At 53.0% G+C, this 26,839-nt stretch overlaps 9 protein-coding genes across 9 annotated transcripts in view; 4 read left to right on the forward strand and 5 right to left on the reverse strand.

Moving 5' to 3' along the window:
• Positions 1 to 328, forward strand: part of Z519_10805 (uncharacterized protein) — a gene marked incomplete at both ends in the record, with an annotated part of 2,014 nt that extends 1,686 nt beyond the window's left edge. Inside the window, one exon of the mRNA XM_016768520.1 lies at positions 185 to 328. Coding sequence (XP_016615427.1) covers positions 185 to 328 — 144 coding nt within the window. The remainder of the gene's footprint in view (positions 1 to 184) is intronic.
• A 923-nt stretch (positions 329 to 1,251) lies between these two features.
• On the reverse strand, positions 1,252 to 4,200 carry Z519_10806 (uncharacterized protein; the record flags this gene model as incomplete). Its single annotated transcript, XM_016768521.1, has 1 exon — positions 1,252 to 4,200. One exon carries the CDS (start codon positions 4,198 to 4,200, stop codon positions 1,252 to 1,254), a length of 2,949 nt encoding a protein of 982 aa, XP_016615428.1.
• Positions 4,201 to 5,193: 993 nt separating this feature from the next.
• Z519_10807 (uncharacterized protein) lies at positions 5,194 to 6,333 on the forward strand (the record flags this gene model as incomplete). Its single annotated transcript, XM_016768522.1, has 1 exon — positions 5,194 to 6,333. The coding sequence occupies one exon, from the start codon at positions 5,194 to 5,196 to the stop codon at positions 6,331 to 6,333; it is 1,140 nt and encodes a 379-aa protein (XP_016615429.1).
• Positions 6,334 to 6,514: 181 nt separating this feature from the next.
• Positions 6,515 to 8,383, forward strand: Z519_10808 (uncharacterized protein; the record flags this gene model as incomplete). The annotated part of the gene is made up of 2 exons (XM_016768523.1): positions 6,515 to 6,954; positions 7,045 to 8,383. The coding sequence occupies 2 exons, from the start codon at positions 6,515 to 6,517 to the stop codon at positions 8,381 to 8,383; spliced, it is 1,779 nt and encodes a 592-aa protein (XP_016615430.1).
• Positions 8,384 to 11,014: 2,631 nt separating this feature from the next.
• Z519_10809 (uncharacterized protein) lies at positions 11,015 to 11,603 on the reverse strand (the record flags this gene model as incomplete). Its single annotated transcript, XM_016768524.1, has 3 exons — positions 11,015 to 11,430; positions 11,484 to 11,534; positions 11,591 to 11,603. The coding sequence occupies 3 exons, from the start codon at positions 11,601 to 11,603 to the stop codon at positions 11,015 to 11,017; spliced, it is 480 nt and encodes a 159-aa protein (XP_016615431.1).
• A 1,297-nt stretch (positions 11,604 to 12,900) lies between these two features.
• Positions 12,901 to 13,824, reverse strand: Z519_10810 (uncharacterized protein; the record flags this gene model as incomplete). Its single annotated transcript, XM_016768525.1, has 1 exon — positions 12,901 to 13,824. The coding sequence occupies one exon, from the start codon at positions 13,822 to 13,824 to the stop codon at positions 12,901 to 12,903; it is 924 nt and encodes a 307-aa protein (XP_016615432.1).
• Positions 13,825 to 15,960: 2,136 nt separating this feature from the next.
• Positions 15,961 to 21,792, reverse strand: Z519_10811 (uncharacterized protein; the record flags this gene model as incomplete). Its single annotated transcript, XM_016768526.1, has 1 exon — positions 15,961 to 21,792. One exon carries the CDS (start codon positions 21,790 to 21,792, stop codon positions 15,961 to 15,963), a length of 5,832 nt encoding a protein of 1,943 aa, XP_016615433.1.
• A 1,211-nt stretch (positions 21,793 to 23,003) lies between these two features.
• On the reverse strand, positions 23,004 to 23,485 carry Z519_10812 (uncharacterized protein; the record flags this gene model as incomplete). Its single annotated transcript, XM_016768527.1, has 3 exons — positions 23,004 to 23,165; positions 23,227 to 23,366; positions 23,458 to 23,485. The coding sequence occupies 3 exons, from the start codon at positions 23,483 to 23,485 to the stop codon at positions 23,004 to 23,006; spliced, it is 330 nt and encodes a 109-aa protein (XP_016615434.1).
• A 288-nt stretch (positions 23,486 to 23,773) lies between these two features.
• On the forward strand, positions 23,774 to 26,479 carry Z519_10813 (uncharacterized protein; the record flags this gene model as incomplete). The annotated part of the gene is made up of 1 exon (XM_016768528.1): positions 23,774 to 26,479. The coding sequence occupies one exon, from the start codon at positions 23,774 to 23,776 to the stop codon at positions 26,477 to 26,479; it is 2,706 nt and encodes a 901-aa protein (XP_016615435.1).
• Positions 26,480 to 26,839: the final 360 nt, after the last annotated feature.

Consider the following 26,839-nt stretch of genomic DNA (forward strand, 5'->3'; position numbering starts at 1 on the left):
GAAGAAGAAGAAGAAGAAGAAGAAGAAGAAGAAGAAGAAGAAGAAGAAGAAGAAGAAGAAGAAGAAGAAGAAGAAGAAGAAGAAGAAGAAGAAGAGACGACATCATGCCGTCTAGCCCACTTTCTCCACCCCTCCAACCTTCCTTTTATAGGTGGACGTGGGCCTGTACTAACACAAAGAATAGAACACAGGCAACTCATCGGCGGCCGAGTCGCCTTTCGGCGGCATCAAGGAGAGCGGCTACGGCAAGGAGTCCGGCAAGGACGTCGCCGTCAACGAGTACTTGATCTCCAAGACAGGCACCTTCACCATCGATGGACAGTATTGATCTAGTTGCCCTTGAAGGACCTTTCTCTGCCGTCTCGTCGCGTCTCGTCTCGTCTCGTTTCGTCCGCTTGAGGATGATAAGTGGCTGGATGAGGACGGGATGAGTGAGTGTGTTGGTTGGTAGCTGGGCGAGGAAGTGAGCAGGGTGAACGGTGTGTATGTGTGACGGTGTGCGTCAGACGTTCAGACTCCCGCCTGACCCCCTGAAGCGACCCTCAGGATTGATGCATACAAGCTGCCTATACATACATGTACGATGTATATCCATTGAGAATACACAGCCACATGCCCAGCTACTTAAGTTACTGGCCTACCTTGCCTGCCTGTTTGCCTGTCAACCTACTATACCTTCTATATCTGGTATACCTCCCTGCTTGCCTGCCTGTCTACCTACACGTACGCTCAAGAACGCTAAAACAAGCAATCAAGTAAACAGGGACAAGCTGAAGACTCTGGTAATAGCGGTTGATTAGCCAAGTCTTTACCCATTCATTTATCTCCACTCTCAGCAGGTCAATCGAATCCTTCACCCGTCCTACCTGCTGGGGTATATCTAAGTATAATATAGCCTCCCAGTATCAGTTTCCCGATATCCCGCCAAGTCCAACCAGCCTCGTCTCCCAAGATCAAAGGACCTCTTGACCTCCAATCTCTCACAAAAATAGTGAACCACAGGTTCATTGTAAGATTTGTATCTGCCAATGCAGACACTGCTGCGTGTGCAAGTCGCAGCTGGCTATTCACAGGGCACAGGCAGGAAGCCTGACGAAGCACAGCCACATCATCTTCCCCTTGCTTTGTCGTGACGACACCATCGAGCGACTCTGATGCTTTGCTTTTCGGCTTGCAAGGCAAACAAATTGGATGTTGTGCTGTAAGATTCTTCGCCCCCGAGGGCTCATCTCAACCCCCCAGAACCCGCATTTAATACCGGGCCATCAACCATACTCGTCTCTTCTCGTCGCCAAAGCCCCTCAACTTGGCCATCAGACTCTCAGAAACGGCAAGGTAGTCGTCAACGACCGCGTATCCGAGTGCCCGTCGGAGGACTTTATCCCGGTCCAGGGCTTTGAGACTCTTCTCCAAACTGTTAGGCAACTGCGTTGTAATGCCTAGTTTCTGCCTCTCCTCCTCGCCGATCCCAGTTGGGTCACCCGCACAATCCTTGTGCTCGAGTTTGAGATCTTGACGGAGACCGTGGAGTCCTGATGCCAGTAGGGCGGCCATGGACAAATAGGAGTTGCCCATGCCATCGACGGTCTTGAGTTCATAGTGTCCTGGTCCACATTTTCGCAATGGGACTTCCTTGTTTTGTGTCCCCCAGCATACATATTCTCCACCGGCCCAGATTCCGGCGTTGACTCGTTGATATGACTCCTCAAAAGGTAGCAGAAAAGCTATCAATGCTGGGAGATGTTCCAAGACGCCAGCGAGGAAGGGAGCTTCATATTTCTCGACGGTATCACCAGGTCCGTTGATGCTGAAGTGGGCATGATTGGCGCTGCCGGGGCTGAAAGCGTAGGGCCGCGGATAACATGTTGCTTTCAGGCCATGCTTCCTGGCGATATTGCGAATCACATCTTTGGCCTTGAATAGAACGTCAACCGCCTTTACAGGTTCAAAAGCGGGCAAGGGAAACTCCCACTGTCCTGGTGCGGCCTCGGAGTGGAATTGCGAAAGGTGAATGTCGATCTCGGCCAGATTTTCCACAATTTCTTCAATGATCGGTAACATCTCGAGCTGTTGCCACGTCATGTTCGACCACGAATGAACCATATGCAAGGGCTCGAAATCCACAAAGTCCGACTTGTTTTCGTTCAGGATCGGCCTCATGAATATGATTTCGAGTTCGAATCCTATTAGCATGGAGATGTTGAACTCTGATTTGAGAGCGTCAGCTTGAGATTGAAGAAGCCAGCGCGGACAGCGGTCGTAGTGCTCGACGAGGGGGACTTGCTCCGAATCTGCCATCCACCAGGTCTGAACAGTTGCAGACGGAGATGAGATACCCTTGTTCGGTGAAAGAGTCGACAGGTCTGGAACCATGAGAAATTGGCCGGTGGCTGAGCATCCGGTCGCAGGGCAGTCGTCTTGCATCAAGCGTGTCAGAGCACTCGTGCAACAGAGGGTTTTGCCCGTGGAGAGCTGCTTTTTAAATTGTTGGACGGTCAGCATGCGATTTCGAAGGGTGCCAGTGTAGTCCAAGTATTGAACCCAGATATACTTGACGCCCGGATTGGATTGCAGAAAGGCATCAAAAACGGTCACATTCTGGGCGAAAACAGCGGTGAGGTTTTGGCCGGACGGCGCACTCGCACTCCCAGACCGGAGGGAAACAGCAAGGCTTGTCGACGTCAGGGACATGGTGGTCGACGCCCCAGGGCGTGCCGCTGCTGACGACGATGACGGTCCTCCAGCAGGAGTCGCGACAGCCGTGCTTGCGTATGACTTGAAGGAGGGCGCTTTCGAGCCACCATTCACCAGCGTGCGCATACTGTCTACGACCTCTCGGCCACAAGCTCGGAGAAGCTCGGGATATTTGCGCTCTTCATCAAGCTTGTAGAGGAGATTGGCGTTCCAGAACATAATGTCGACAGCAATATCGATGGCCTGGGCGACGGTAATGTCACCTGCTGCAATATACGAAGTAAGCAATCTCTCCAGGGCTTCTCTGAAGTGCTTGTTGGCAAGCCAATATGTTTCGGGATAGAAGTGTCCGTCTGTGCTCCAGAGGATCTTGGAGCTTGGTGTCAGCTCGAGGGCTTGTCGTAGCACAGACTCCTCGCCTTCGCGAGAGAGCATGGGGAACGCTTCTCCAATATCGAGCCAAGCGTTGGAATAGTTGGCCGCGAGGTAACCAGCTTCCCGCGTGTACGGATACGAAGAATGCAGGATGACAAAGTCGACCTGGGGGAAAGCTTCGATCAAGGGCTGCATATACGCTGGGTTCGCCTTGACCAAGTCGATATCTGTATCGCCGAGACCGGTGTGGAACTGGAAGGGCAAGTTCTCACCATCCGTGTCTACAAGCTTTTCCAGCACGTCACAGACAGCGACAACCAGGTAGTCATTGACTTCTTTTTGCTCAATACGATACTTATGATCCCGGACTGCCTTCTGTAAAAAGTCGTGAAAAGATTGCAGGAGAGAGGATTCAGTCAGCGACTGATGGGGGCGGAAGTTCTTCCTGCTCTCGAGGCCGATATCTAGACCGGAGCGATAGCAGATGACCGACTTGAAGCCACGGACATCTGGATCGTTGGCCAGAGTGCGGATCTGGTTTCTGAAGACCGTGTTGAAGCGAACCAAGAAACTTTCGGTCTGGCTGATGTCCCAGTCGGCATCGAGGCCGACCCTCATAAAACCCGCAGCGTGGGCAAGATGTTCGAGCAGATCTGCCGCGACCGCTTCAATCCTCACTATCCTCGACACCGTGGGCACAAACTGTCGGTGCCACTTGAAAGAGTGGATGATCTCGGGCGACAGTCCGTCATCCATCATGATCGCATGTGTCCCTTCAAAGCATTTCTTGATCAGGCCAGGGTAGTCCCTGCGCACCCACTCATATCGGGCAGCCTTGACATCCTGGAGGGTCTCGGGGCACTGATAGAATTCTGCCAGGTGTTTGACTCCGCGCATGTGAGCAAGGCTGGTATGGACATGATCCGTCAGAGCGTGGCCTTGTGCTTCCGAAGTGATACACTCAAAAGGATATTCTGCGCTGCCATAGGCATGTTCTTCGGTGAGCATGTTGTGGGCATGGTTGTCAATGACGGGGAATGTCTGGATGATCTGCTGCAGGTCCTCAATGCCGGCGCTTTCAAGGTCGCGTACGCGGTGGAGGGTAGGATAGAGCTCTGGCTGAGGGGCCATGGCTGATACGGTGGTAGGTGAACAGACGGGTCTCTGACAACGCCGGTGACGAGGGAAGTCTGCAGAGATCAGCACATTATCGGGCTTGCAGCAGTATTTAACTGACTTGGGGAGAGAGAGATAGACGCACGAGGGACCGCTCGACTGATAGGAAACTGGCCCGGTGCTCAAGTCCGATAGAGCGAGCTTGGATAGACTTTCAATCGCAGCCGGTATATGTAGGTCCACGCGCGGGCGCGTTCTCTCCTTTGACCTTGGTGACGGCGTAGAAGCTCACGTCAGAGAACACGAGGGGGTTTTGCTCGTGTGATGAAATAAAGCAGAGCGCCTGGATGACAATTGTCAGCGACAGGACGACTGAGCAGAGTCGAGCAGAAATATATCTGAGAATTTGCTCGACCCTCGACCCTGACTCTCCCCAGCAGGCATGGAAAGCGCGCCTCCTATTTTACCCTTCGACCACGTCCATCGCCCACCAAGCCACCAGGCCACCCCACCACCCACTTGTCAGAGCTCCATCCTTGAACCCCAAGTTGGCGACTCGGAGCATTGCCGGAAGAACGCAGCGTCGCTCTCCTGCCTAAACGAGACAAGAACCCATGCAGATCAACTGTCAACCGCAATTGAGGAGTTGGCGGGCCGGGCTCTTGGTTGCGCTGGGTTGCTCTGGGTTTCCCAAACAGACAGTGACTGGAGGCCCTGGATCCCGAAGCAACTCAAGTCACCACTAAGATGCTCGCATCGCCGGTGATGAATCCATCCTCGACGGTTCGGTCCGTAGATGGTGAGGGCGCCCTAGTGACTTCTCAGCGAGCAAGACGGGATGCCGAGATGCCTATTCCGCCCTATTGGAAACCCGCGAGCCAGAACAAACGGGCCTGTGTGGACTCACCAGGACTGGTGTCTCCTCCATAGGTGCGTGCCGAGCTACCTGGCCTGGCGAGACGCGAAGACTACCTTATCAGAGCGATCTGGGAAGAGAGGCTATGTCCCATGTCCTCCACGGCGAAGAGATCCCTCAGCAGCACGGGCAGATCCATTAGTCCGCCTGCGCTGAGGAGGAAAGTTTCTCACACAGACGAGGACCATGCCCACGTGGCCAACACATGGTCTGCAAACTCAAACCGTGTCCGACTTTTCAGTTGGAATGTCAATGGCATCGGTCCACTGCTCCCAAAGCACCTGTCTTTCGACCCGGGTTCCCTGTCGCCGCTGAGATCATTTTTGAAACGCCACCAATGGCCTCAGCTGCTCTGTTTGCAGGAAGTCAAAATCGGCCCCAGAGACGTCGCAACTCAGAGACAGCTGCATCAAGCTGCCAATCACGGTCACGCCGCTGGCGAACCTACCTACACGGTCCATTTTTCTCTACCTAGAGACAAGTACAATGCTACGGGATTCGGCGGCAAAGTCCACGGCGTGGCCTCCGTGATTAGGGATGACTTCGCCTCGGGCGTACGTGCCACCTGGCGACCGGAATGGGACCTCGAAGGTCGAGTTTTGATACATGAACACGAACTTGGTCTAGTCGTGATCAACGGCTACTGGGTCAACGGGACGTCCAATCCATATCGAGATCCTGTGACGGGTCAGGTCTCCGGTACCCGACACGACCACAAGTTGCATTTTCATCAGCACATGCTGGAACATGTCCTCCAGTACCAGACCGAGGGCCGCCATGCCATTTTGATCGGGGACATGAACATCGCTAGATCCCGAATCGACGGCCATCCAAATCTACGGACGTCTCCTCTGCAACATGTACAGAACCGGACAGACTTCAATGCTAAGTTTTTCACCGACCTCAACGGCATGCGCGGGATCGATGTCTTCAGGCACTTCCATGGGAACACGAAGCAATTCACGTATTACCCGCGTGGAAGTGCCTGGGGTGCGAGCTGTGATCGAGTGGACCTGATCATCATCAGCCACGCCTTGGTGGACGACCTAGACGCTGTCACCGGCACCGACATTTGCGATTCTGCACCAGAGCGTGGGCACAGCGACCATGTCCCACTCTGGATCTCTCTGGACTTGGCCAAATTGACAGAGAAGAAGCACACCTCGCTTTGCACTCTCTATGAATCGCAAGCCAACACGGGTTCCAGCCGACCCCGCCTCTCGGCGAAATGATAATCCGGCAGAAGCCCCTCCCTGCCGTGGTGACCTCAGGTAAAGCCGGCTGACACTACGTTCGATTCATGCCATCACCTGCTGCTCTGCCGACACGATCCCACTCCAAAGCCGGGTCGAGGTCATCGAGTACTACATCTCTCCTGTGTGGAGGAAACCTCAAACCTTGAGACGGGCAAGCATGTTGGCTCTCAAGTCTATGAAGTTGCCTTATTCAGGCGCAGAGCACTGGCACGCGACAAAAGAAAAAGTCCAACTCCCGTCAGAGGTCCTAGATTTGATCGCTGAGCTGCTCTATGAAGGTAGCTATCGGCAGCTAGATTCGCTTTTGCCTTTCTCTCTCGTTTCGCGCCAGTTTCGAAAGTCGGCATTACCCTTCCTCTTCGGAACCGTGTCCCACGTTATCCGTGATCGTCTGGATCAAAGGAAACATGGGCTTCTTAGTTGGCTCCTCGATAATCGCCACCTCCTTGGCTATGTCCACACGTTGCATGTGCAACGCCCGCTCGAGATCCCAGATTTCTCCCCTCCTCAAAACGGGGATAATGGCGAACATTATTACTCGGACCTGAGGGCAGTTCGCGAGAGTCTGCCTCTCATGCACCGGCTTCGCCGCATTAGGTATGTACTTTGCATAGGTGAGAAGCGAGTGGAATTGATTTTGGGTGATATCCCGCCTCGGATAGGACCTATGTTGCTAATGGCGTCTAGATTGGACTGTTCGGCCGCTGCAGCATACCAGGTGCTCAAGATGCTGGCGGATGATCAGCAATATGAAGTCATTCTTGGCCATCTCTATACATCTTCGCCATGGCCAGATATGATTCAAGCAACCACAGCCATGGTTTCTATTGCCGGGCGCCATCAACTCGCCCTGGGAGCCTTTGGCGCACCTCCCTTCAGTTACCCAGAGCCCGATCAAGCCACTTACGACGCGGTAGCAAAAGCCGCGGCTGTAGATCTTCACATGGCCTGGCTGCTCGATAGTTTGACTGTAGTTGACTCGGAGACCCCCCATTTGAGAAGGACGCCTTCGTGGACCGAGTTGCGACTGATTATCCCTCGCCACGCCATGGGAGATCTGAATTTGATCCCATGGGAGAATCTCCGAAGGCTGTCCATTGTCTGGGGTAATACCGTCGTGTCTATCAGCGAATTCATCTATTCGAGTGCTCCCCGACTCATCCAACTTCAGGCTTTGCGCATCTGTGCAGATCACCAGCGACACTATCACCCGACCTGTCCCTACGCAGGGACCATGGGCCCGTTGTTTGAAAACGATCCTGGCCGGCCTTTCGCGATCGACTTCACGCAGATGACAGAGTTGCGAGAGCTGGAGATTGATGGGATATGCAACCACATCCCCATAACGGACCTTGTGGGCCCCAACCTCCGTCATCTACGGCTGCACTGTGAGGATTCGCGTTCTTCAGTTTACAGCAAGCAGAGCCAGCGTAGCCATACCGATATTCTGACTGCGGCGAAACTCGCACCAAAGATTGAGCGGCTGGAGTTGGACGTTGGTTACATTGAGCACTTGTGGCATCCCACAGCGATTCCCGGGGTAGATGTGCATGTCGAACAATATGCATTTCTGAACGCGCTCACCAAGTTTCGCCATTTGCGGTTCCTCCGTCTATTCCCTCCCTTCATATCGAGCTCCTGCTTGCGCCTCGAGTGGAGGCTGCACCACACTGTTCCCGTTTCCGACATTCAGGCAATCCGAGTCTTCGATCAACTGCAGAGAGAATGCCCCTCTTTGCAGCTGCTGTCCATCGCCGCCGCCCCATCCGTCGTCGACATTGACACCATGTATTGGCAGGTCACACGGCAAAAAGACAAGACCATTCTCACCACTGGCCACAGAGCGCGAAATTACAAACACTGCCAAACCTGGATTGGAAATCGGAGGATGCGCAGTGAAATCAAGCGATTCAATACGCCGCAGGTATACTTGCCAGATTCGGATGGTTGGATGCTTACTCGGAACGATCTGCATGACGTCCGTCAAATTCCTTTTGGGGTGAGATGGTGGGATTCTGATCTATAACTGCACAACGCCAAAAGTCTTTCAGTGATTGCCTTATGTCCACGATGACACTGTCTCCGATAAAAACGCCGCCCGACCTCTCAGACGTTTTCGTTCATCACTTAGATCTGCGAGGCTCGTTGATCGTACGGGGTTCACCGCCACATTTCGGCATCATGCCTCACCTAGTCAAGGTTGGATATACACCCTATGTCTTTTGACAGCTACTGCCATATCGAGCTGTGGACATAATTTCGGCATCATCCAAGGCTGAGGTGTGAAGCGATGCTGAAGGATGAGTCTTCAAAGAGCGACAGGGTTTTTTTTTTTCATCATGACCCATGAGACCCGAATATTTACGGTTTACGAGGCAGAATGCTGCATCTCGTCCGGTCCAATCTCGAGCCTGGCGGATACATCTGGCTGGCCGGCACAGCGTCAGCCAGGAGCAAGCCCAGAGGGTTCAACTCGACCCATGAAGCTTGTTGTTTCATTGTCAGGATAAGGGGATTCTATGCCTCTCAAGATGGTATTGACCGCGACTTCATCCCGATTCTGGCTATCGAAAGTTTCAGCTTTTATGTGTTCGATGACAAAAGGAGGCAAACACATCAGGCACCCCACAGGGACGGTCCCACCCTGTTTTACATTGCTGCTGTTCACCATTGTCTTCTCCTTACTGTGTCTCTCGTGATGCTTATGGGTTTACGGCCATGAGAAATCAGATGCGGGTCATTGGCTCCCTGGAAAAGACCAGATTCGGAAAGCTGTTGCCTGTCCTATATATAGTCAGTACAGGCGCATGGAGAACAAATCCTTTGCACAGTGTAGCTCCTTGGCCGATCTTCCAGTCGGGCCTTTGCATACAGCTACCACGGAAAACTTTGTCTAGGCCAACCGGAGGACGGCTCTATTAGTCCCATGCTCCAGGCATTGCCCGAGGTATGGTACGAGCAGCCTTGCAACTGTCACAGATCCGATCACTTCGACTTCGACCACCCTCATTGTCTCGAGCCTGAGCATCCGACTCGCGCCTGACCCACCAATCAGACGTGTCTACACCACATCTCTCACACGCTCGGTCCATCCCACTTCTACCGGGAGGGCGTCTTCCACTGTCGTTGACGTTCGTGCTGGCTCGAGCACCGCTCGCGCGGCTCGGGAGGACCAGTCTTCCGGACTTAGCACGCGAGGTAAAGAAACTCGAAAGCTCTTTGAAAAATGGAGTTCTTGCAGGGGCAATGTCTTGGGAGGGTATTGAAGTGTGCTTTTTTGTTGAGCCGCATGATCCGGCAGGAACAAGAACTGACATGGGAGTGGAAGATCTTCGAAAAGGATTTATTGCTTTGCTGGTTGAGAAGCTGCGTCGGACACGACTCTGGGAGCCGGATAACGATTTACTGGATTCATCTGATGCCGGTGTGAGCAAACACTGATAGGGCGAGGCGCTTGATTGGCTCAAAGTGGAGACTTGGGGACCTTCATGGTTTACAGACGCTACAGAAGGCCGGTCGACCATATGAATCTTGGGAGGGCTTATTGACTCGGGCGATCGCAGGGGTATGCGTTTTGATGTGCGTCTCAGAGACAATGGTGAGACTTTCGGCAGAAGAAATGGCGTTTCGAGGAGCATCGGAGATTGCGGCGGTGTGGTGAACGGCGCGGAAGATCTGGTGCCTTGTGTCAACAGTGGACTGTCGTGTTGCATTGGGGTTGAGTGATCCGATGGAGTTGATCCTGTGTGTCGGTTTGAAGGCAGAAGAGGCATCCCTGGAGGATGCCTTCGATGTCTTTGACGTACGGGCCCAATCTTGTTGGAATCCGGATTCAGAGGGTCTGTCAGTGATATTCTCGAAGATGCTCCATCTAACAGCCCTTTGGGAGGCATGACACTTTCTGAGCCTTTCCTCGGCGTTCTGACATGTTGCTCCAGCTTTGTGAGGGAGTCTGGCCGGTCGGCACAACGGGAGCAGACTGGCGGGTCCTTGACGATCATGCCATGTTTGTGCGGCTCACAGTTACAATCAAGGTAGGGAGGAGGGCGCAGAGGAGACTGGCTGGCCGTCAGCAGATTCTAGTCCCAATGAGTGTGCCCATCAAGGCCATACGTACTGCGCAAATAAGGCAAGAGAAGCAACTCCAATGCCACTAGCACCATCCGAAATTGACGGCATCAGTCTTGCGAAAAACGACCTCCCCACAGCGCCAACAGATGCTCGTGTTGTATATCCATCTCCAACAATCAACACAGACAATGCGGCCCTCAAGACCAAAGCTATGTGGCAGCGAGTTTTGTTCAGTCCAACAGACGGTACAAAGGAACGTATAGGACGGCTTGGGTGACGGCTCAGGCTGCTTCTGCGGCTGGGACTGCGCTGGAAGAGGTGGAGGCGAAGGGAGGGCGCTGGATATGGATCGAAAGGATGATAGTAGTGATATGTCGGGATTCGATAGGGGCTTTGAAGGAGCGAATGTGTTCTGCAGGTATGCCATGAAGCAAAAGGCATGCGGCTCGAGCGAGAGTACGAGTGGTTGAAGTGGAAGAAGGGGAAGAAGAGAAGCGGAGGTGAAGCTGTCCCGAGATGGGAACATAGGGAAGTGGTGCCCTCCACCTTCCATTTGCATATCAACGCGCCAAACGAGCCCGTCACTCTACACACTCCAATAACTCCTTGCCAACCAAGCCGCATAAGAACTCATCCCAGCCACGAAACCCAGCGTCCCAAAATACCCTACAGGCCTGCCCCAGCCCATAGACTCTTTCGCCCTCAACCCAACCTCGACGTGCGCAATCCTGAAGAACAGCAGCGCAGCCAACGAAGCCGCCAGGACCCGTCTATCTCCACCGTTGATCTCGACGAGGGACGCAACAAGGAGAGCAAACGGCACGTTCTCGACGAAGTTGGCGTGGCAGCGCGCACTGACAAGAAGATCCTTACTGGAGTCTGGTTTCGAGGCTGAAGATCGGCTATTCTTGGTTGCGGAATCGGTTGCCCCCATCATGGTGTTGCATGACACACGCACTACGCTCACGCGAAGGTTGAGGAGGACATAGTAGGCAGCGAATGCTAAAGAGTCTCATCAGCCTGAGCACATGGTGCGTGGATTAATACCTAGGTACCAGGAGCAAATGTGGCCGTCACGGGCAGCATCTGAGGGACAGGGAGTCCTGCTATATCGCCGACTTGTCAACTGCGAGACAATCTCATGACAGGCTGATCGACTCACCAGGGACCGACATGTTGATTGCGATAGTTGTTTATGAAGCTGGGCTATCAAATGGACTTGGATGGTATGGGACGAACTTTGGTATATACTTCACGACGTCTGTTCATCATCATCAACAACATTAACAACAACAAGAGCCGGCAGGGAATTTATTAATTATATATCACTACCATCCTGAGCTCGAAGAGACGGAGAGATCTGAACTCCAATGCCCTTCAGATGATTTCTCACTAGTCAAGTCAACCAGGTGAAGGTCCACTTCGTGTAATCCAGTAGCTTGTCTGATACTCATTCCCAGTCGAGTTGTGGCGCACTTTCCGCATCCAGCCTTTGCACAGTCGAGGGCACCAAGAGTGCGCCACAACCGCAACGAAAGGGGCATCTAAGCCTCCAATGATTTGGAAATGACGGCGATTGAAGCGCCGGACGGGGGAAGGGCCCTCCTCCGGCCGAACTGGAACTTCCGCCGTCTCTCTCTCCGAGACTCTCTCAAATACTGATCAACATTGTGAGGTCCACCTGCTTCATTCTAACTACATCCACCTTCCCATTTGGCGCTGGCTGTGTGTACATGCCGAATCTAGCTGCGCACCCGCACCCGCGCCAATCCATAAGGAGGGGATATCTATCCATCGCCTGCGAAGAGTGGTCCGCGAGAGACACTCCTCCCGCATAATCAATATCCTTCCTGGGTTAGAGGAAATCCCCTCAAGGACTCTACTCTATTGGAGTCGCGCTTGACTCTTTTCACCATGTTGCCCGTGTTTTCGCTGGGGACTGCGACCTCGTCGCGAGGTCTGCATTCCTTAGTTCTAGTCGCGAAATGCCCCGAGTCCGTCCTCTGTCGCTCACTCGCTCACAGTCTTCAGCAACTCCCCGTCTATCGACTTCTGTCGGCCCGAAAGTGTTCAATCATCTCCCTTCGTTTGTCAGTTTTTTTTGGGGGGGGGGTTTTTTTTTTCAGTTTGTCAGTTCAGGTATCAACCATCATAGTAAGGTACAGAAAAGGAACGCACGTCTGTTTTTCTTGGATAATAAGTCCCGATTTCAAATATATATGCTATCTAATGCTGTCTGCTGCCTGTCTGCCTACCCACCTTAAGAGAGAGAAGGAGGGAGGGAGAAAAACACAAAAACGCCAGTCGCTATGCCTCCATGATGTGATTGATTGATTGAAAACCCATAATGCTCATGTTTGACACCCGTTCCTCATCATCCATGCCGCTTGTCATGTCATGTCAACTCGTCTGTTGAACACATCAATTGTCCATCACACGTGTCCATTGTCCTCCGTCACGCTTGAGCACCGCTTAGTAGTTGATCTTGCAGCGGATCAGGCACTCCTCGACACCGAGGGCCAAGGGAGGGGGGATGTTGGCCTTGAACTGGGCGAAGTTGCTGGAGTCGATCTGCTTGGGGAAGCCGAGGGTGGCGTCGACGATGGCCGAGTCGGTGTTGATGAGGAAGTTCTGGGCGATGGAGCTCGCGCCGGGGTCCTCGGAGTTGAGCCCGGCGATGGCGACCGCGGGTGTGCAGTCGTTGTTCTGTTGCCAGTGGATCGAGCCCATGGGGAACACGGTGCCCTGGAACTGGGTCAGCGAGGTGGAGAACTCGGTGGCCAGGCCGTTCTCGAGCACAAAGCCCGTGGTGATGTTGTTGTTGGTGGCGACGGTGAAGAACTCGGTCGCGTCGGGGTGGATATGCGGCGTGTTGAGCCCGCAGGGCTGGAAGAAGATGCCCGCGGCCGAGATGCCCAGGTCCGTCAGGACGGGGAAGGTGGCACGGTTGGCCAGGTCGACTTGACCACCCTTACCCGCGGTGACGGCGGGGTTGGCGGCAGGGTTGAAGTCGAACTTCAAGGCCAGGTTGCCCGCAGCGATCTCGGACTGGATCTCCTTGAAGCGAGCCACGCGGGTGTCTTCAGTGAGGAGCTTGCCAACGGTTCCTGCAGTCGGGACCGGGTTGGGGCTGGCGGTAGGGTTGCCGAGCACGGTGCTGGAGGAACCCCAGCTACCACCGGCCGAGTACTTGCCGCCGCTGCTGTAGCTAGCGGCGCTCGAGTAGCCGGTCGGGGCGGACGAGTAGTAGCTGGTGGTCATGGAGTAGCCTCCAGTGGAGGTTGGGTAGGGAGGAGCACTGCTGGACGAGCTGGATTGCCAGCTGGAACCAGTTCCCAAAGGAGTCGCGGCCGCGGCGGCAGCGAAAGCAGCAACGAGAAGTGACTTAGAATGCATTTTTTGGGGGGTCTGATTGGATTGGATTGGATCGGGGGTTTGGGGGTGTTAAAGTGATTGTTGGATTAGAAAGTAGTTGGTATAGTTAACTGGTTTGCTAAAGAGCGTGTGATAACAGCAAGGAAAAAAGAAATAGGAAATAACAAAAAGGAAAAGATTGGCTGGTTTGTTGGTTTGTTGGTTGTATGAATGAGAGAATGAAGTCTTGTTGAAGAGGAGGGTGGGAGGTCTTTTATGTTATGTCCCATCTCTTGCGTGCCATTGCTTTCGAGATGCGGAATGTGGCATCTCGCCCGTGCGTACCCCAATTTGCAAAACGGCAGATGGTGATTCTCTGCGGCAGCTACCTAGCCAGCTAGGCTTTTGCTTACTGTGGGTATCGACATTGGCCGAGGATGGTCATGCATGGCTGTAGCAAGCAGGGATTCGGGAAGCAAAAAGACAACACCATGATGGTTATACAGGGATAAGACCTGGTCTGGGTTTGGTGCGGGAAGGAAAGAAAGAAACCTTGGAAAGCCAGCTGCGCATTATTCTCGGGTAGGCTTTTACCCATGCGTGACATCGCTGCTTCGCCAGTGTGCGAGCTCAAAGGCGATATCCGGGAAAGGTTTAGTGCTCACGCTTTTTTGGGCGGTCGCCCATGGTTTGCCCATGGTCAAGGGGGGCACCGTGAGGGCAAAGGGCACCAAACCCGCGCCACGTGTTGGTTGGAGGGAGAAAAATAGCGAACAACCAGATTGAGAGCAGCGGGTACCTAGCGAGTAGTATTACGCCTGACCAAGGTGACTAAAGCACCCAGAGGTGGCTGGAGGCTGGACAGGCGGCAAACCGGAGGCGAAGTGGCGGAAGGAGGGCGCAGAAGGCATTGGCTCCGTCGGTTATTTCTATTTTGGCAAACAAGGTTGATAAGCACTTTGTGTAATTAGCGATGGAACTAAGCCGTAGATGGAAAGGGCTCGCGTACGAGGTGCGTATATTCATTGGCCACTCTCCCGTCGTCTTCCGGACCATCGTCCAGCCGACCGACAAATTGAGGGGCAAGGAGTGGGGCTATGCTGACCGCAGAAGCATGGCGACTTTGTTGCTGGACTGGGTATGTATTATCGCCTGGCAAACAACAACAACATCCCATCTGGGAGCATTACCCAATACGACCAGCATGACCAACGTCACTCATGTCACTTCCGTTCCCGAATGGAAGCTGGAAGCTTGAGTTGGGCTGAATTTCGTTCACTCAATTTACTCATCTAGCCGTGTGACTGTGACTGTGACCTGCTGAGCACTGGCCAGCCAGCTCTCAGCGGGACATGCCAGACTAACGCCCTTCCTGAAAACCCGCATCCTACAATCGTGAGCTGCAAAAGGTCCTTCTTTCTTTTCCCATCTCTGAGCCGGACGGGGCCATCAGACAAATCCTCAGGCAAGTCACTGTCAGTCCGTCGGTATTCCGCCTTCTCCAAAAGGGTCGTTCCGTTGACCACCTGTGCAAACACCCTCCTCCCCTCCCCCCCGGATCGATTTAGGTCTCTCATCAGATACATCAGATATGTCCCGCCTGAGATCTTGGGCAGGATCGCCACTATTTCCCGATTTGTCACTTGCCCAATCTGCTAAGCACCTTCTATTCGAGACCACCCAGAATCCCAGATCTCACCTATATGTTCCGGTCGGCGAATCCGGCTATCGAGCCCCGTGGTTGGGGGGCCGTTTAAGTAAACAACGAGGCTGCAAAGATCCACATGTACTGGGTACTCGGGCGGCCCAAGCAAGGCTGGCTTGCGCATCACCGGACTTGCAGTTCCTATATCGAGTATGGACACTTTCCCGTCCGAAGCCAGCAAACCACATGTGCCACTTCCCGAGAGCTGGGTTAAGCCCTGGAATGTGCGTGTGCCGAGTGTGTCTGGACCAATAATACATTTTTGTTCAGCCACAAGACTTATGTTACTGTTTTTGCGCATTGCCCGACGACAGCACATGATGCTGCCAGCTCCAATTTGGGCTGCGCGGTGGCTGGTGATAACGATAACTGATCCAATCCTGTCCAAAACCACTTTTGAGCACGGGGCACCCCTGTAAAAGTACCTAATTGTACAGCTCCAAGATTGGCATCCTGCCAAATCATGCCCGGTCCTATTTTTGCAAGTTCTGCACAAAGGAGTCGAGATTGAATTCCTCTTCATACTGCCTCTCGTCCCAGAGTTCACCTACATCGTCAAGCCAGCCCTTTTCCCCTTTCTTCTTGACCTCACCGGTCTCGAGATCGACCATATCCTCGTCCTTTGCGCCGCCCGACTCACCACCACCTTCTGCTGTCTCCCCGAGATTGAACAGGTCCAGAATCTGGTCCGTTTCCATGCTCCCTAAGCCTGCGTTCTGTTGGTTGACAACAGTCGATGCGACGTCGATCTTGAATCGTTGAAGGCTCATGATTTTCTCCTCCAGTGTGCCACGGGTAATAAGGCGATAAACGTTGACCACCTTCTTCTGGCCGATTCGGTGGGCTCGATCCATCGCCTGAATGTCCTTCTGAGGATTCCAATCATGTTCGACGAAGATCACGGTGTCGGCACCGGTGAGGTTCAACCCAAGACCACCCACACTGGTCGTCAGTAAAAGGCAATCATAACTGGGGTCGTTGTTGAACTGGTTGACAATGTTTTGACGCTTGGTGGCTTCCACGCTCCCATCGAGTCGCAAGAACTGTACACTCGGAAGAAGCTTGCCCAAAACTTCGGTTTGTACCATGTCAAGCATTTCCTTCATCTGGCAGAAGATCAATGCTCGATGTTGAGACACATAATTGGAGGCTGATATGTCATTTGAGTCATTGGGTACACCGATGCCACAATCAATCAGCAAGTCCCGTAAAGCGCCCAGTTTTGGTGCATGAGCGATATCGCGCAGATTCGATTTGGATGCGGCGAGCTGTTTCTGGATCGCATCGTACTGCTTATTCCCCTCCTTGACGACAAGCGCCGGGGAGTTGCAGAGTTTTCGCATGTACTGCAGGGCTTGGAAAATGTGTTGTTTGGCCTCTTTATCTGCCGAGCCGATGCTGTTCTCCACTGTCTTACGCTCCTTTTTGAAGAAATCTTCAAAGAGACGCTTCTGCAGATCACTCAGATCACAGTAGTAGTTCTGCAGAATTTTGGGCGGCAGGTCATTGAGGACTTCCTCTTTCAACCGCCGCAACAAAAATGGTAGGACCTGCTTGTGAAGGGCCTCAATGGCCAAAGCTCCGGCCTCTTGTTCCTTGGAAGAGGACTTCGCATTGCGGCTTGCTGCAATCGGCTTTGCAAATCGATCCTGGAAGACCTTCTCTGTGCCAAGGAAGCCCGGCATGAGAAAGTCGAAAAGGGACCAGAGCTCCAGGACATTGTTCTGAATTGGCGTGCCAGAAAGTATGAGTCTGTGGTTGCTGACGAGCTTTTTCACAGCCTGGGTGATCTTCGCTTTGGGGTTTTTGATCAGGTGGCCTTCATCCAATACACAGTAATTCCAAGTGATGGGTGTAAGAATATCGTTGTCATTTCTGCACACATCATAGGAGGTTATGACAACGTCTGCTTTTTCGAGTAAAGGACGCCGACTGTTGCGCTCCGCCGGCGGTCCGACATACGCCACGCAAGTTAAAAATGGTGCGTATTGCTTGATCTCCTGCTGCCAATGGCCCGAGAGCGTCGGCGGACAGACGATGAGAGATGGCAACCGCCTCATCTCGGGGGCTTGAGTTCTGGCATACTCCTCAGCCCGCATGTGATGGTCGCTCGCCACGATGCAAAGGGTTTGAAGAGTCTTCCCCAGACCCATGTCGTCGCACAGAACGCCGTGAAGGTTGTACTTGTTGAGGAACGCTAACCAGTTCACGCCGTCTTGCTGGTAAGGTCGTAGTTCCGCTTTGATTGCTACAGGGATTTGGAAAGGCTCGACCTTTTTCGGATCAAGCATTTGCGCCATGAATTTACGCTCTCGTTCACGCCCCTGGAGCAATGACTCCGGCATTCCTGGCGGATCGGGGATGCCTGCTTCTAAAGGCACCAGTTTCACCAGCGTGGCAAAGGATGTAGTGGCGAGGAGACGAATGTCGTTGTTGGCATCGCTCATTCGACCTAGTACTGGTACAATCAAGAAGATCACATATGGCAGAATCCTGTCGCCCATGGCCTGGATGAGATGATAAACGCACTCGGTAATCCCTTGTCTATCTCTCAAGTCAAGAGGATTGCTGATGTTAGGCAAGACATCCTGCACGAGCCTTGTCATTCCCTCAATGGGTATGACACTGCAGACCGTTGCAAAGCACTTAGCAGCACTGTATCTTATGACAGAGAGCCTGCTTCTCATCGCTTTTCCAATAAGCGGGCTCAACGACAAAACCCAAGCGTGGAGGCCGGCGTCGAGGGTAGGAGACAGCGTACGCAAAGCTGACATAGCATCAACTAGTGATTGACCTTGTTCTTCGTTGACCTGTAGGGTGGCTGGGTCAGACGACTCGATCATCTGGCGGATCGGACTCTCGATGAGTGATCTCAGCACAGGTAGTTTCTCAAGGAGCTGAGCACGATATGACTGCGCCAACTCATCAAGAGCACGTTTGGCTCCCCGGCGCATGATCCTGGCCTCCTTTGCCTCTTGTTCGAAACGGGCAGCATCCGGATGGTCCTTTCTATCTTCCTCCTTTCGCAACGACAGGACAATGTCTTCAAACGCGGCGTTGGGGCCGAACTCTGGAGTCTCCGAGGTATCCACGCAGGTAAATTTGACTAGATTGGAGACTAACTTGTCCACTGGGCCACGTTTCGGACTCGTAGTGTAGAAGTCAATGAGCCCTGCAACGGCTGACGCAGATCGAGCTTGCAGTTCTTCAAATTCTTCTGATTTGATGCTGTCCATGATGCATTTTATCAACTGACCAGGTTTCTTTGGAATTTCCTTTAGTCGAACCAGCACCGAAGCAATCGTGGCCTTTATCGCGATGTCTCGGCATTCCTTGATCTTCTTGGCTTCGTCCACGGTAGTCTTAGCGTTCCTGCGGGCATCATTTAGATATTGTGTTCCCGAAACACGCTGCGCTGGTGTCAGGCCTTTGAGAAGACGATCAAAGTCTGCCGTCACGATCCTCTCGGCGTCCGCGAGTGAGAAGGCTTTAGGACCAGCGCCACTTTCGCCTTGGCAGACAACTGCTATCGTCGGCAACTTGTCTCGAGAGACATGCGCTTGATTCTGGAAGGCACTAATCAAGGACTGACACTGGCCTCGAGCAGCCTGCAGCGAAGGCACTAAGTCTGCATACCAGTTGTTGCCTTCATCATCAAGGACCTGTTGCAACTGTGAAACAATTCCTGGTGTATTTGCGGGTTTCTTGGGTTGGTTCTTTGCGAGCTCTTCCAGAATCATTGCTGTAAACAACCTTGAACTTGAATGATGAGAACTGACAGACGGGAGCAGGTGAGTCCAATACGAGTCAATCGAAGATTCACTTTGTTTGCTCAGCAAAAGACCCAGCGCCAGTGAGCAGACGATTCTGGTTTGGAGCATGACCTCCAATCCGACGAGATCTACCTCGCCGTGCAACATGTGTCCATCGGTATTGTGAGAGACGCGCTGATTTGAGTCGGGCTTCTCAACCTTTCGCCGTTTCTTGGGTTGCTGGTCGGTTTCAGGAGTATGTCGTTGCTTCGTTGAAACAGGGACCATCGGAGTCCCCGACGGTTTGATGAGAAGAAGCGTATCCATGGGAATGGGGCTTCTTGCCTGACCGATAGGCTGAACAGCGGCCGCTACCATCGGTGAGATATGCGGCTCCAGTTCAGCAACGAACGCAGAAAACCCTTGGCGTTCCATGAAAGAAATGAGTGCTTGCCAAACCTCTAGGGACATCCATAGGACGCCTTCATTTCGCTCGAGGAGCATATTTTGGAAGATCAAGCGGGTCACGCGGCCACCCACCCATTCCATGTTGCTCACGTTTGAGAGATTCAAGAATGTGACCAAGGCCTTCAACACCGCCATCCGAACGCTGGTAATCGTATGTCGTAGGAAAGGGTACAGGCGGGGAACGAGCTTCTCGAAAGACTGATCTGGGTCCTCGGCGGCGTTGACGCGCATTGCTTCCAAGATCTCATGGTGCGAGCAGAGAGTTGCAAGAAGATCCATGACCGCACCGGTACTGGCGCTCAGATCGTCTTGCATATCAAGGAGGCAGTCCCACACTACGCTAATAAGTTGACCAAGAGCATCAGGGCGCATAGTTGTCAATTCCCCAGCGATAGGTACCAAGGTTGCTGCGCTCACTGACTTGACGTCGTCATCAGGGTGTGCAAGTCCGTGCATGACGGCTGCGACAACACCGTCGAGAAGGTTGCTATGACGAAGGAGAAGATCTTTGCGGACAGCAACAAAATAGCGCAAACCAATCATGCCTCCATGGCATACTTCCCATATCGGTTGCTTCCGACCAGTGTTCTGTTGATGTACCATTTCTTGCAAGCAGTTGTAGACAGATACGGCCAAGTCGTCGGGTAATTGAGTCAGTAAAGCACCGAGGGTTTGACCAATCGATTCACGGATTGGAGCGACCACTGTGTCAGACACATAGTCCCCAAAACGATCCAGCATTAAAACACACAGCAAGCGGCATGCAAGATCGTCAAGCCATCGGCGATTTGCAAGGTCATTCTCAGCTCTGGACTTGCCGTATCGACGGCCAGCACCACGTCCGTGCACACGGAGAACTTCTCGCAAACCCATGGCTGCTCCGTGTCGGACCTCCCAATTCGGATCGAAAAGGTCCACAGACAGGAAATCGCACATGACATCAAAAGGCCAGTCCTGGGCATGATCTTCGTCGGGTTGGATGAGCGGCTTTTCCGGAACAGTTTCGCCTTTGAACTCGGAGACCAGTGCAGTGGTGTCGTCGGTGCCTTCTCGCTTGATCGAGAAGTAATCTGGCTTCGCATCTCCATTCGAGTCTTCATGACCATTGAGCTTGACCGGATGTGGAGTCGCCGAAACAGGCGTCTGGCCAGGTTCGGGCTGACGTCGCCCAGAAAGATCAACAACGCGCATCTTGCTGGCGCCAGCTTTGGCGGCCGACTTGTTTTTCCTTTTCAATTGATTCAGCTGCCGTTTACTGAGGCCGGACTCATCGGGCAGGGATTGGCCGTTGTTTTCCGAAGGGGACACGGCACTGTAGGGAGGGTTGGGACCAACGCTGCCGAGTCGTTGCACTCCAGATTTTGTATCTACCCTAGTGAGGCCCGGAGTTGTGGCAGCTTTGTATTGCGAGCTGGCTGCAAAGTCGTACTCATTGACCAAGTCGTCCTCCATGTATTCGCCACCGAGACCGAGTCGGGCGGTGAGACTCTGCTTCTGATGTGCCAGTCGTTGAGCAGGGTTCATACCAGCCATAGAGTATTCATACTCCTTACCGGCACTGCCCAACAGCTTCTTCCCATGATTGAGGATCAGTTTGATGTCAAGAGCACTGAGCTGGAGAAGGTCGTCCACTTCGGGAGTCTTTTCTTCAATCTTGGTGGCGACCTCCTCGACTTTGAGGGGCTCGGATTTGACCTCGGTATCGTCAGCGTTGGGGTCGAACCTTTCGGCATTGGAAATGATGCCGCCTATGGCTTTGGCGGCAGCAGTGCGAGTGTCCCATGATTTGGACTGTAAGTACGGAAGAACTCTGCCGAGTAATGCGAAGAGATTGTCGGGATTCTGTTTTTGGACGTCGGCAAGTTGTTGCGCAGCCGTGTTTCGAATGAGCTGGGTGCTTCCCTTGTCCAGCAAGCTGTGGTATAGGTTAGCCTCAGAAATGATATTAGGGGTCAGACTCTCCCGAGTCGAGTCGAGGTTGAATATACGCACGTGACAAGCCGATCGAGTCTGTACGGATGAAGTTAGCCCGTGCTTGGCAAATGCTGGGGGGAAAGGCTCCAACCTCGAAGTTCCAGAGGCCATTATTATTAGTATTCACAAGTGTCGTATGGTGGTTTCGTCTTTTCAACCACACGCCGGGCAGGCTGCGACCGGCGAGCCATCAAATGAATGGATGACCTGAGCAACTGAGATACAGGGTCAAGTGGCTTGATAAAGCCAACACTCTGGCAAGTGAAAATTATATCTCGAAGGAAGTGAAGGATGGGCCTGACGCGATGGAGTGGATTAGGTGAGAGCAACTGGTCACGGTGTTGTGAGTGCCGGGACGGAAAAAGGTTGATGCTGGGGGGATGCAGAGTGCGTGGATGAGACAAGGCTCTTTCTCTGGTGCCCGGCGAAGGGCGCTGGCAGATCCTCTGAGAGAGTTGGAATCGGGGGGCGAAGCGTGGGCTTAAGAGGGTCTGGAATGACATTTAAATCCTCGCTTGCTGCGCCTGCCGCCTGCATCAGCCCCTAGCCTCTGATTGCTCTTCCCTGGGCAGAATTCGCCCTCTATGGCACCGCAAGGCCGCTCTAGCACCAGTTTGGTCAAGCTCGGCCGCCCAAGCTTTTTGCAAGCGCGTCTTGGCATTTTCTCATCCGTCAAGGCCGTCCACTGCCTGCTCATCCATTTTCAGCCAGACATATTACTCGTGTTTCCCGTCGTCGTTCACTCCAGGACGTACTAGGCAGAAGTTCAACAGTCTGTGTGCCTGGCAGTGTCTCCAAGCTCCCAGCGAGTGATATGTAAGGGGAGGCGAGAACGCTCAGGATGCCCTTGCTTAACTGCCTTTGTGCTGAAATGTAGTCTTCTACCGGGGTTGGACCTCAGCACGAATCAGCGGCGGGTAAATTTTCCCTCCAAGGGCGACTGCAATACCCCAGCATGGCAGCGTAGGACCAGCTCGCCATCACTTGGGAGCGATGATATATCAAACAAACTCCAAGTTGTACTCGTATAAGCAGAGGATGGCTCAGCCTTGTAGCTGAACACGGGCTCCAGTTGTCAGAAGGTGCCTAGTATTTGATCGTCTTTGGTTTCTGCGAGAATGTGGCAGTCAGTCCAATTAGCTTCCTGTTCGAAAAGCGGTCTGGAGATTTCTATGGACCTGGTGCCATTTGACGCGTCGCCCGTCAGCTTGAATTGAGGTCATTCCCTTGAAGCTTGATGGTATATACAAGATTGCAAAAAGGCTCCCCGCAAGGCTGCTGCTTGTGCATAATCACTCCGATCTTTTGATATTGCTATGTTCTCAGGAATAAGTCCCTGGTGTTGTGGCCAGCATCGACTTCGTTTCTTCCTCCTTGCCTATCAGACCCAGACTTCGTATTTGGCCCAGCTTGGGCGCATTCTCGCGGGGGTGTGCTGCTTCTGCTTTTCGTAGTGCCTTTTGTATTGCCACCGCCCTCGCATACTAGACCGGGTGAATCAGTATCCAAGCTTCATGCTATCAACATGATCAAGCAGGTCTCTACCTCTTTCTTGTGATGGAGACATTCGTAGTAGTCTTCTAGCCGCGGGGCGCAGACACCTTTGGCTCTGGATTCGGGGTCGTGTTGATTAATGACATAGCAAGACATGTACTCTTGCCAGAAAGGAAAGCATCGAGAGACGCCTGCAGACGAGAAAGTTGGTCAGTACGAAGCTTCAATTGACTTGAAGATCCGAGCTAGCGGAGGTTGTGCACAACCAGAATTGCGACTAACCTCCGGTCAGACCGTAGCCAGACGCCATCTTCAATACTGTTAGTTGCTTTGAACTGACTGTCCTTGAATGTCAGGTGGTGACAACGTTGAGCGCGCTGTGATGTGAACTGTCGGGTAGTGTGAGGAGCGATGGTCGAGGTTGAAGCCAGGCCAAGGCTGAGGCGGCCAAGGCTCAGACTGGCCCGAATCTCCGACCCTGGCGCAAGTTGTTTGCTGGCAAGAACTTGCTAACTTTCCACGCTGCCTGCACCCGACAACTCCTACGCGTGCGGTCCGTAAAAGGGACTATCTGCATCATGTCCCCGGATCTCACAAGATGAAGACCTCGAACGAGCTTTCGGACGCTCACGTCGTCCTTTTCGCTGTCCAGGCAACTTCCGAAGGCGATCTGGTTTCACTGCTCAAAATCATCCGATGGAGGCCCAACATCTTCTCTATTACTTTGATATATCGGCTACTACTTTCCTTTTATCCTGCAGAAAGTTCTGGGCAATTAACTCTCGTAAACTTTCTGCGGTCTCTTGGAGATCGACCAGATGATGCGAAGGGTCCCAAAACGCCGAGTCTTGAGCCGTCAATATCGAACCTCAGCCGGAATGAGGCATTGCGGCGATCCCGCGCCCTCAGCTTGCGACCGATTCCCGAACATAGGGCTATAAATACCCAGAGCGAGCTGGCAAATGTGGTGATCGAATGGGCCAAAAGATTGGAACAGCTTCATGGATCCGCTCAACCAGCGGGGGAATTTGTGCAAAATTTCATCGAACAGGATTCCGATCTGCGACGGTGGTATGAGTCGTATCTTGTCCCGGTCATTCGGCTGCAATATGAATTCTATCCGGACATTGAAGATGTGATCGGACTGCAGGGTATTGAGACACTATCGGACGCTGAGGGTATACAAACGCTTCTCCAATACGCGGTCAGAAGGCAAAATCCTTCTGATGTTGCCAGAGACCTCGACCAGGTGGTATCGCCATGGGTTCGTGGCGCGAGCGAAGCAAAGAGAAGAAGAGTCGATTATTTTGTCAAAGACACCACGTCCGAAGTGGAAGCGTGGGAATCTGTGTATGACTGGCTAGTCTCGACGAGCATGACAGAATTCAGTGTTGCAGCAAAAGCCTACGTGGATTGGAGTGGGCCAATTGGAAACCATCAACAGACGGACATGGATGAAGACGTCGCACGGTTTGCCCAGACTGGCATGGCTATTGTCTACGGATGCTCGGCGGCTTCAACAGACGCAAGGAATATCTGCAGACAGGTGCTCATCAAAGCTGCAAAGCTTCTTAATCTAGGACCTCTCGACCTCTTCCAGCCTGAGCCGGACATCTCAGTGCCTGAAAATTTTGTAAAAGGCCTCAACGAGACAGACTTACTGCGCAATGCCCTGCTCAAAAATTCCAACAATTTCACCCGGGTAACTGGGCCTGCAGTTCAACTGCTGACTGGGCTGCTGGCTACAGCAGAAATCCTGTCTGGCTTTAGCATGCCACGGACCATAACTGAACTGGCCCATGTCACCATCTTGGGCTCGGAACGCCGCCACAAAGATGAACTTCGTCGGCTGCTGCAACACATTCCTCTACAGACTCGGTACGAGATTGATTGGCGTTCCGTACGACGGCAACTCCTGTGGCTCCAATCTTGGACCGAAATCCAGCCGGTGGAGGCGGGACAGCAGCGAATAGCTTTTCTCTCCCGACTACCCATCAGGTTCGTGGAGACGCAAATTCTGGACGCATTACTGAAGGCTGCTCAATATAACATCATCAAAGATGTGTATCTTGACAACCCTTCTCCAGTACTTTCTGAGTCGGAAGTTGAATCCCGTGTTGTTGCCGCAATCCTAGAGGCCTATGACAATGCCAGCAACGGGAACAGAGGTCGCGGTGGTATGAAGCGGGCAAGCGAGATTCTGAAAGCTTTTCGGGCCAGCTTTCCCCACTCCCCTGGTCTATCTGACATTGATCAATTGATCAAAGCCACTCACAGCCTATCATTCTACCAGCTCACGCTACAGCACGGTGTTCCGTTCAAGCCTGTCTCTATCCGAGTGCAGAAAGATCCGCTGACCCTGTTAGACAAAGTCCTGGAACAGGACGCAAGAGCATATACCAAGTTAGACGACCTTCTAGAGATAGGCCGTAATCTGGTCCGTGCCCACCTGCCGAACCGGGGAAATGTGATAACAGAAGACTCGGAGCCTCTTCAATTACGTCTGTTGGACGCTGAGCACAGGATAACATACCAAGCTATTATGGCAGCCTTAGCGGCAAATGATTTCGACACAGCCTATGCCTATATCACGACACACCTCAACACATCGCTCGCGCAATTTGCGCCTTCTGGTTTCGTCGACGACATCTCCTGGCGCGCTGCCTATGCAGCTGGCAAGTATCGACCCAGTGCGTCACCAAAGAGTTTGAGTGCTCGCATCGACAGCTTGACACAGCGGATGGAACTTCTCTCACGGGCCTTGATGTTGGCACCCTCTGGAGAAGCTCTATCAGGAATCCTTGCTACATGGCGCCGGTACGAAGAAGAATTAGATGGCCTAAAAGCGCAAGCAGTGGAGGAAGAGCGAGCATTTGATGCCAAAGCAGACGCATCTCTGCCTGGAGCCTTTGGTCTCGATAACCGGGATGCAGACGTAGCTGAAACGAAGCGTGTCATGGCGCGGCGGTCCAGACCTACCGGATCTGGACCTTCTTATGAGGAAGAGGCGCCGTTGGGCTTGTTTGATGTTGCCAGAGGCGCCGCGGCAGCTCTACGGAAAAGTGCTGCTTTCCCACTGGGTTCCACAGGATTACGAGATCTCAAGATACACTCGGATACCTCTATGCATCACGATGCGCAAAGGGAGCAAGCGGGCTCTCCAGTTTCAGACGATGGTGGAAGGGTGCGAAAAAGAGACATGGTTGCCAACATGGTGACTAGCGGCCTGGTGAGTGGTATGGGTTGGGTTCTTGGTGCTCAACCCCGAGACCGCACGGACTTCAAGGGTGAAAGCCAACATTGAGTGAGTAGAGTGATTTTGGCTGCGTAATGTCCTTGAACTGTTCTTGATGGTCTTAGGCTCGATTCTATTGAGGCCCCGGTCCTGCCATCTTCCTATCAATGTGAAAACCGATCGCTTGGAAGGTCGCTGGCACGGCCACTTGAAATGTGAGACGACTTTGTAAGTGACAAAGAGTGAAGCGAAGACAAGTCGATGGCTTCATGAGGAAAGAGTTCCGATGTCCAGCTCCCAGTGCGCAGGTGCGACGTGCTGCAAGAAGTGTCGCCTGTTGTGCCTATGCCTCGCTGTTCCTGCTGTCTTTGGCCCCGCGCGATTATACTAGCCGTCGTTTTCACTGTCGCCGTCGCCCCATTCAAGCCA

The sequence above is a fragment of the Cladophialophora bantiana genome (genome assembly GCF_000835475.1).
Source record: "Cladophialophora bantiana CBS 173.52 unplaced genomic scaffold supercont1.19, whole genome shotgun sequence".
Classification (NCBI taxonomy): domain Eukaryota; kingdom Fungi; phylum Ascomycota; class Eurotiomycetes; order Chaetothyriales; family Herpotrichiellaceae; genus Cladophialophora; species Cladophialophora bantiana.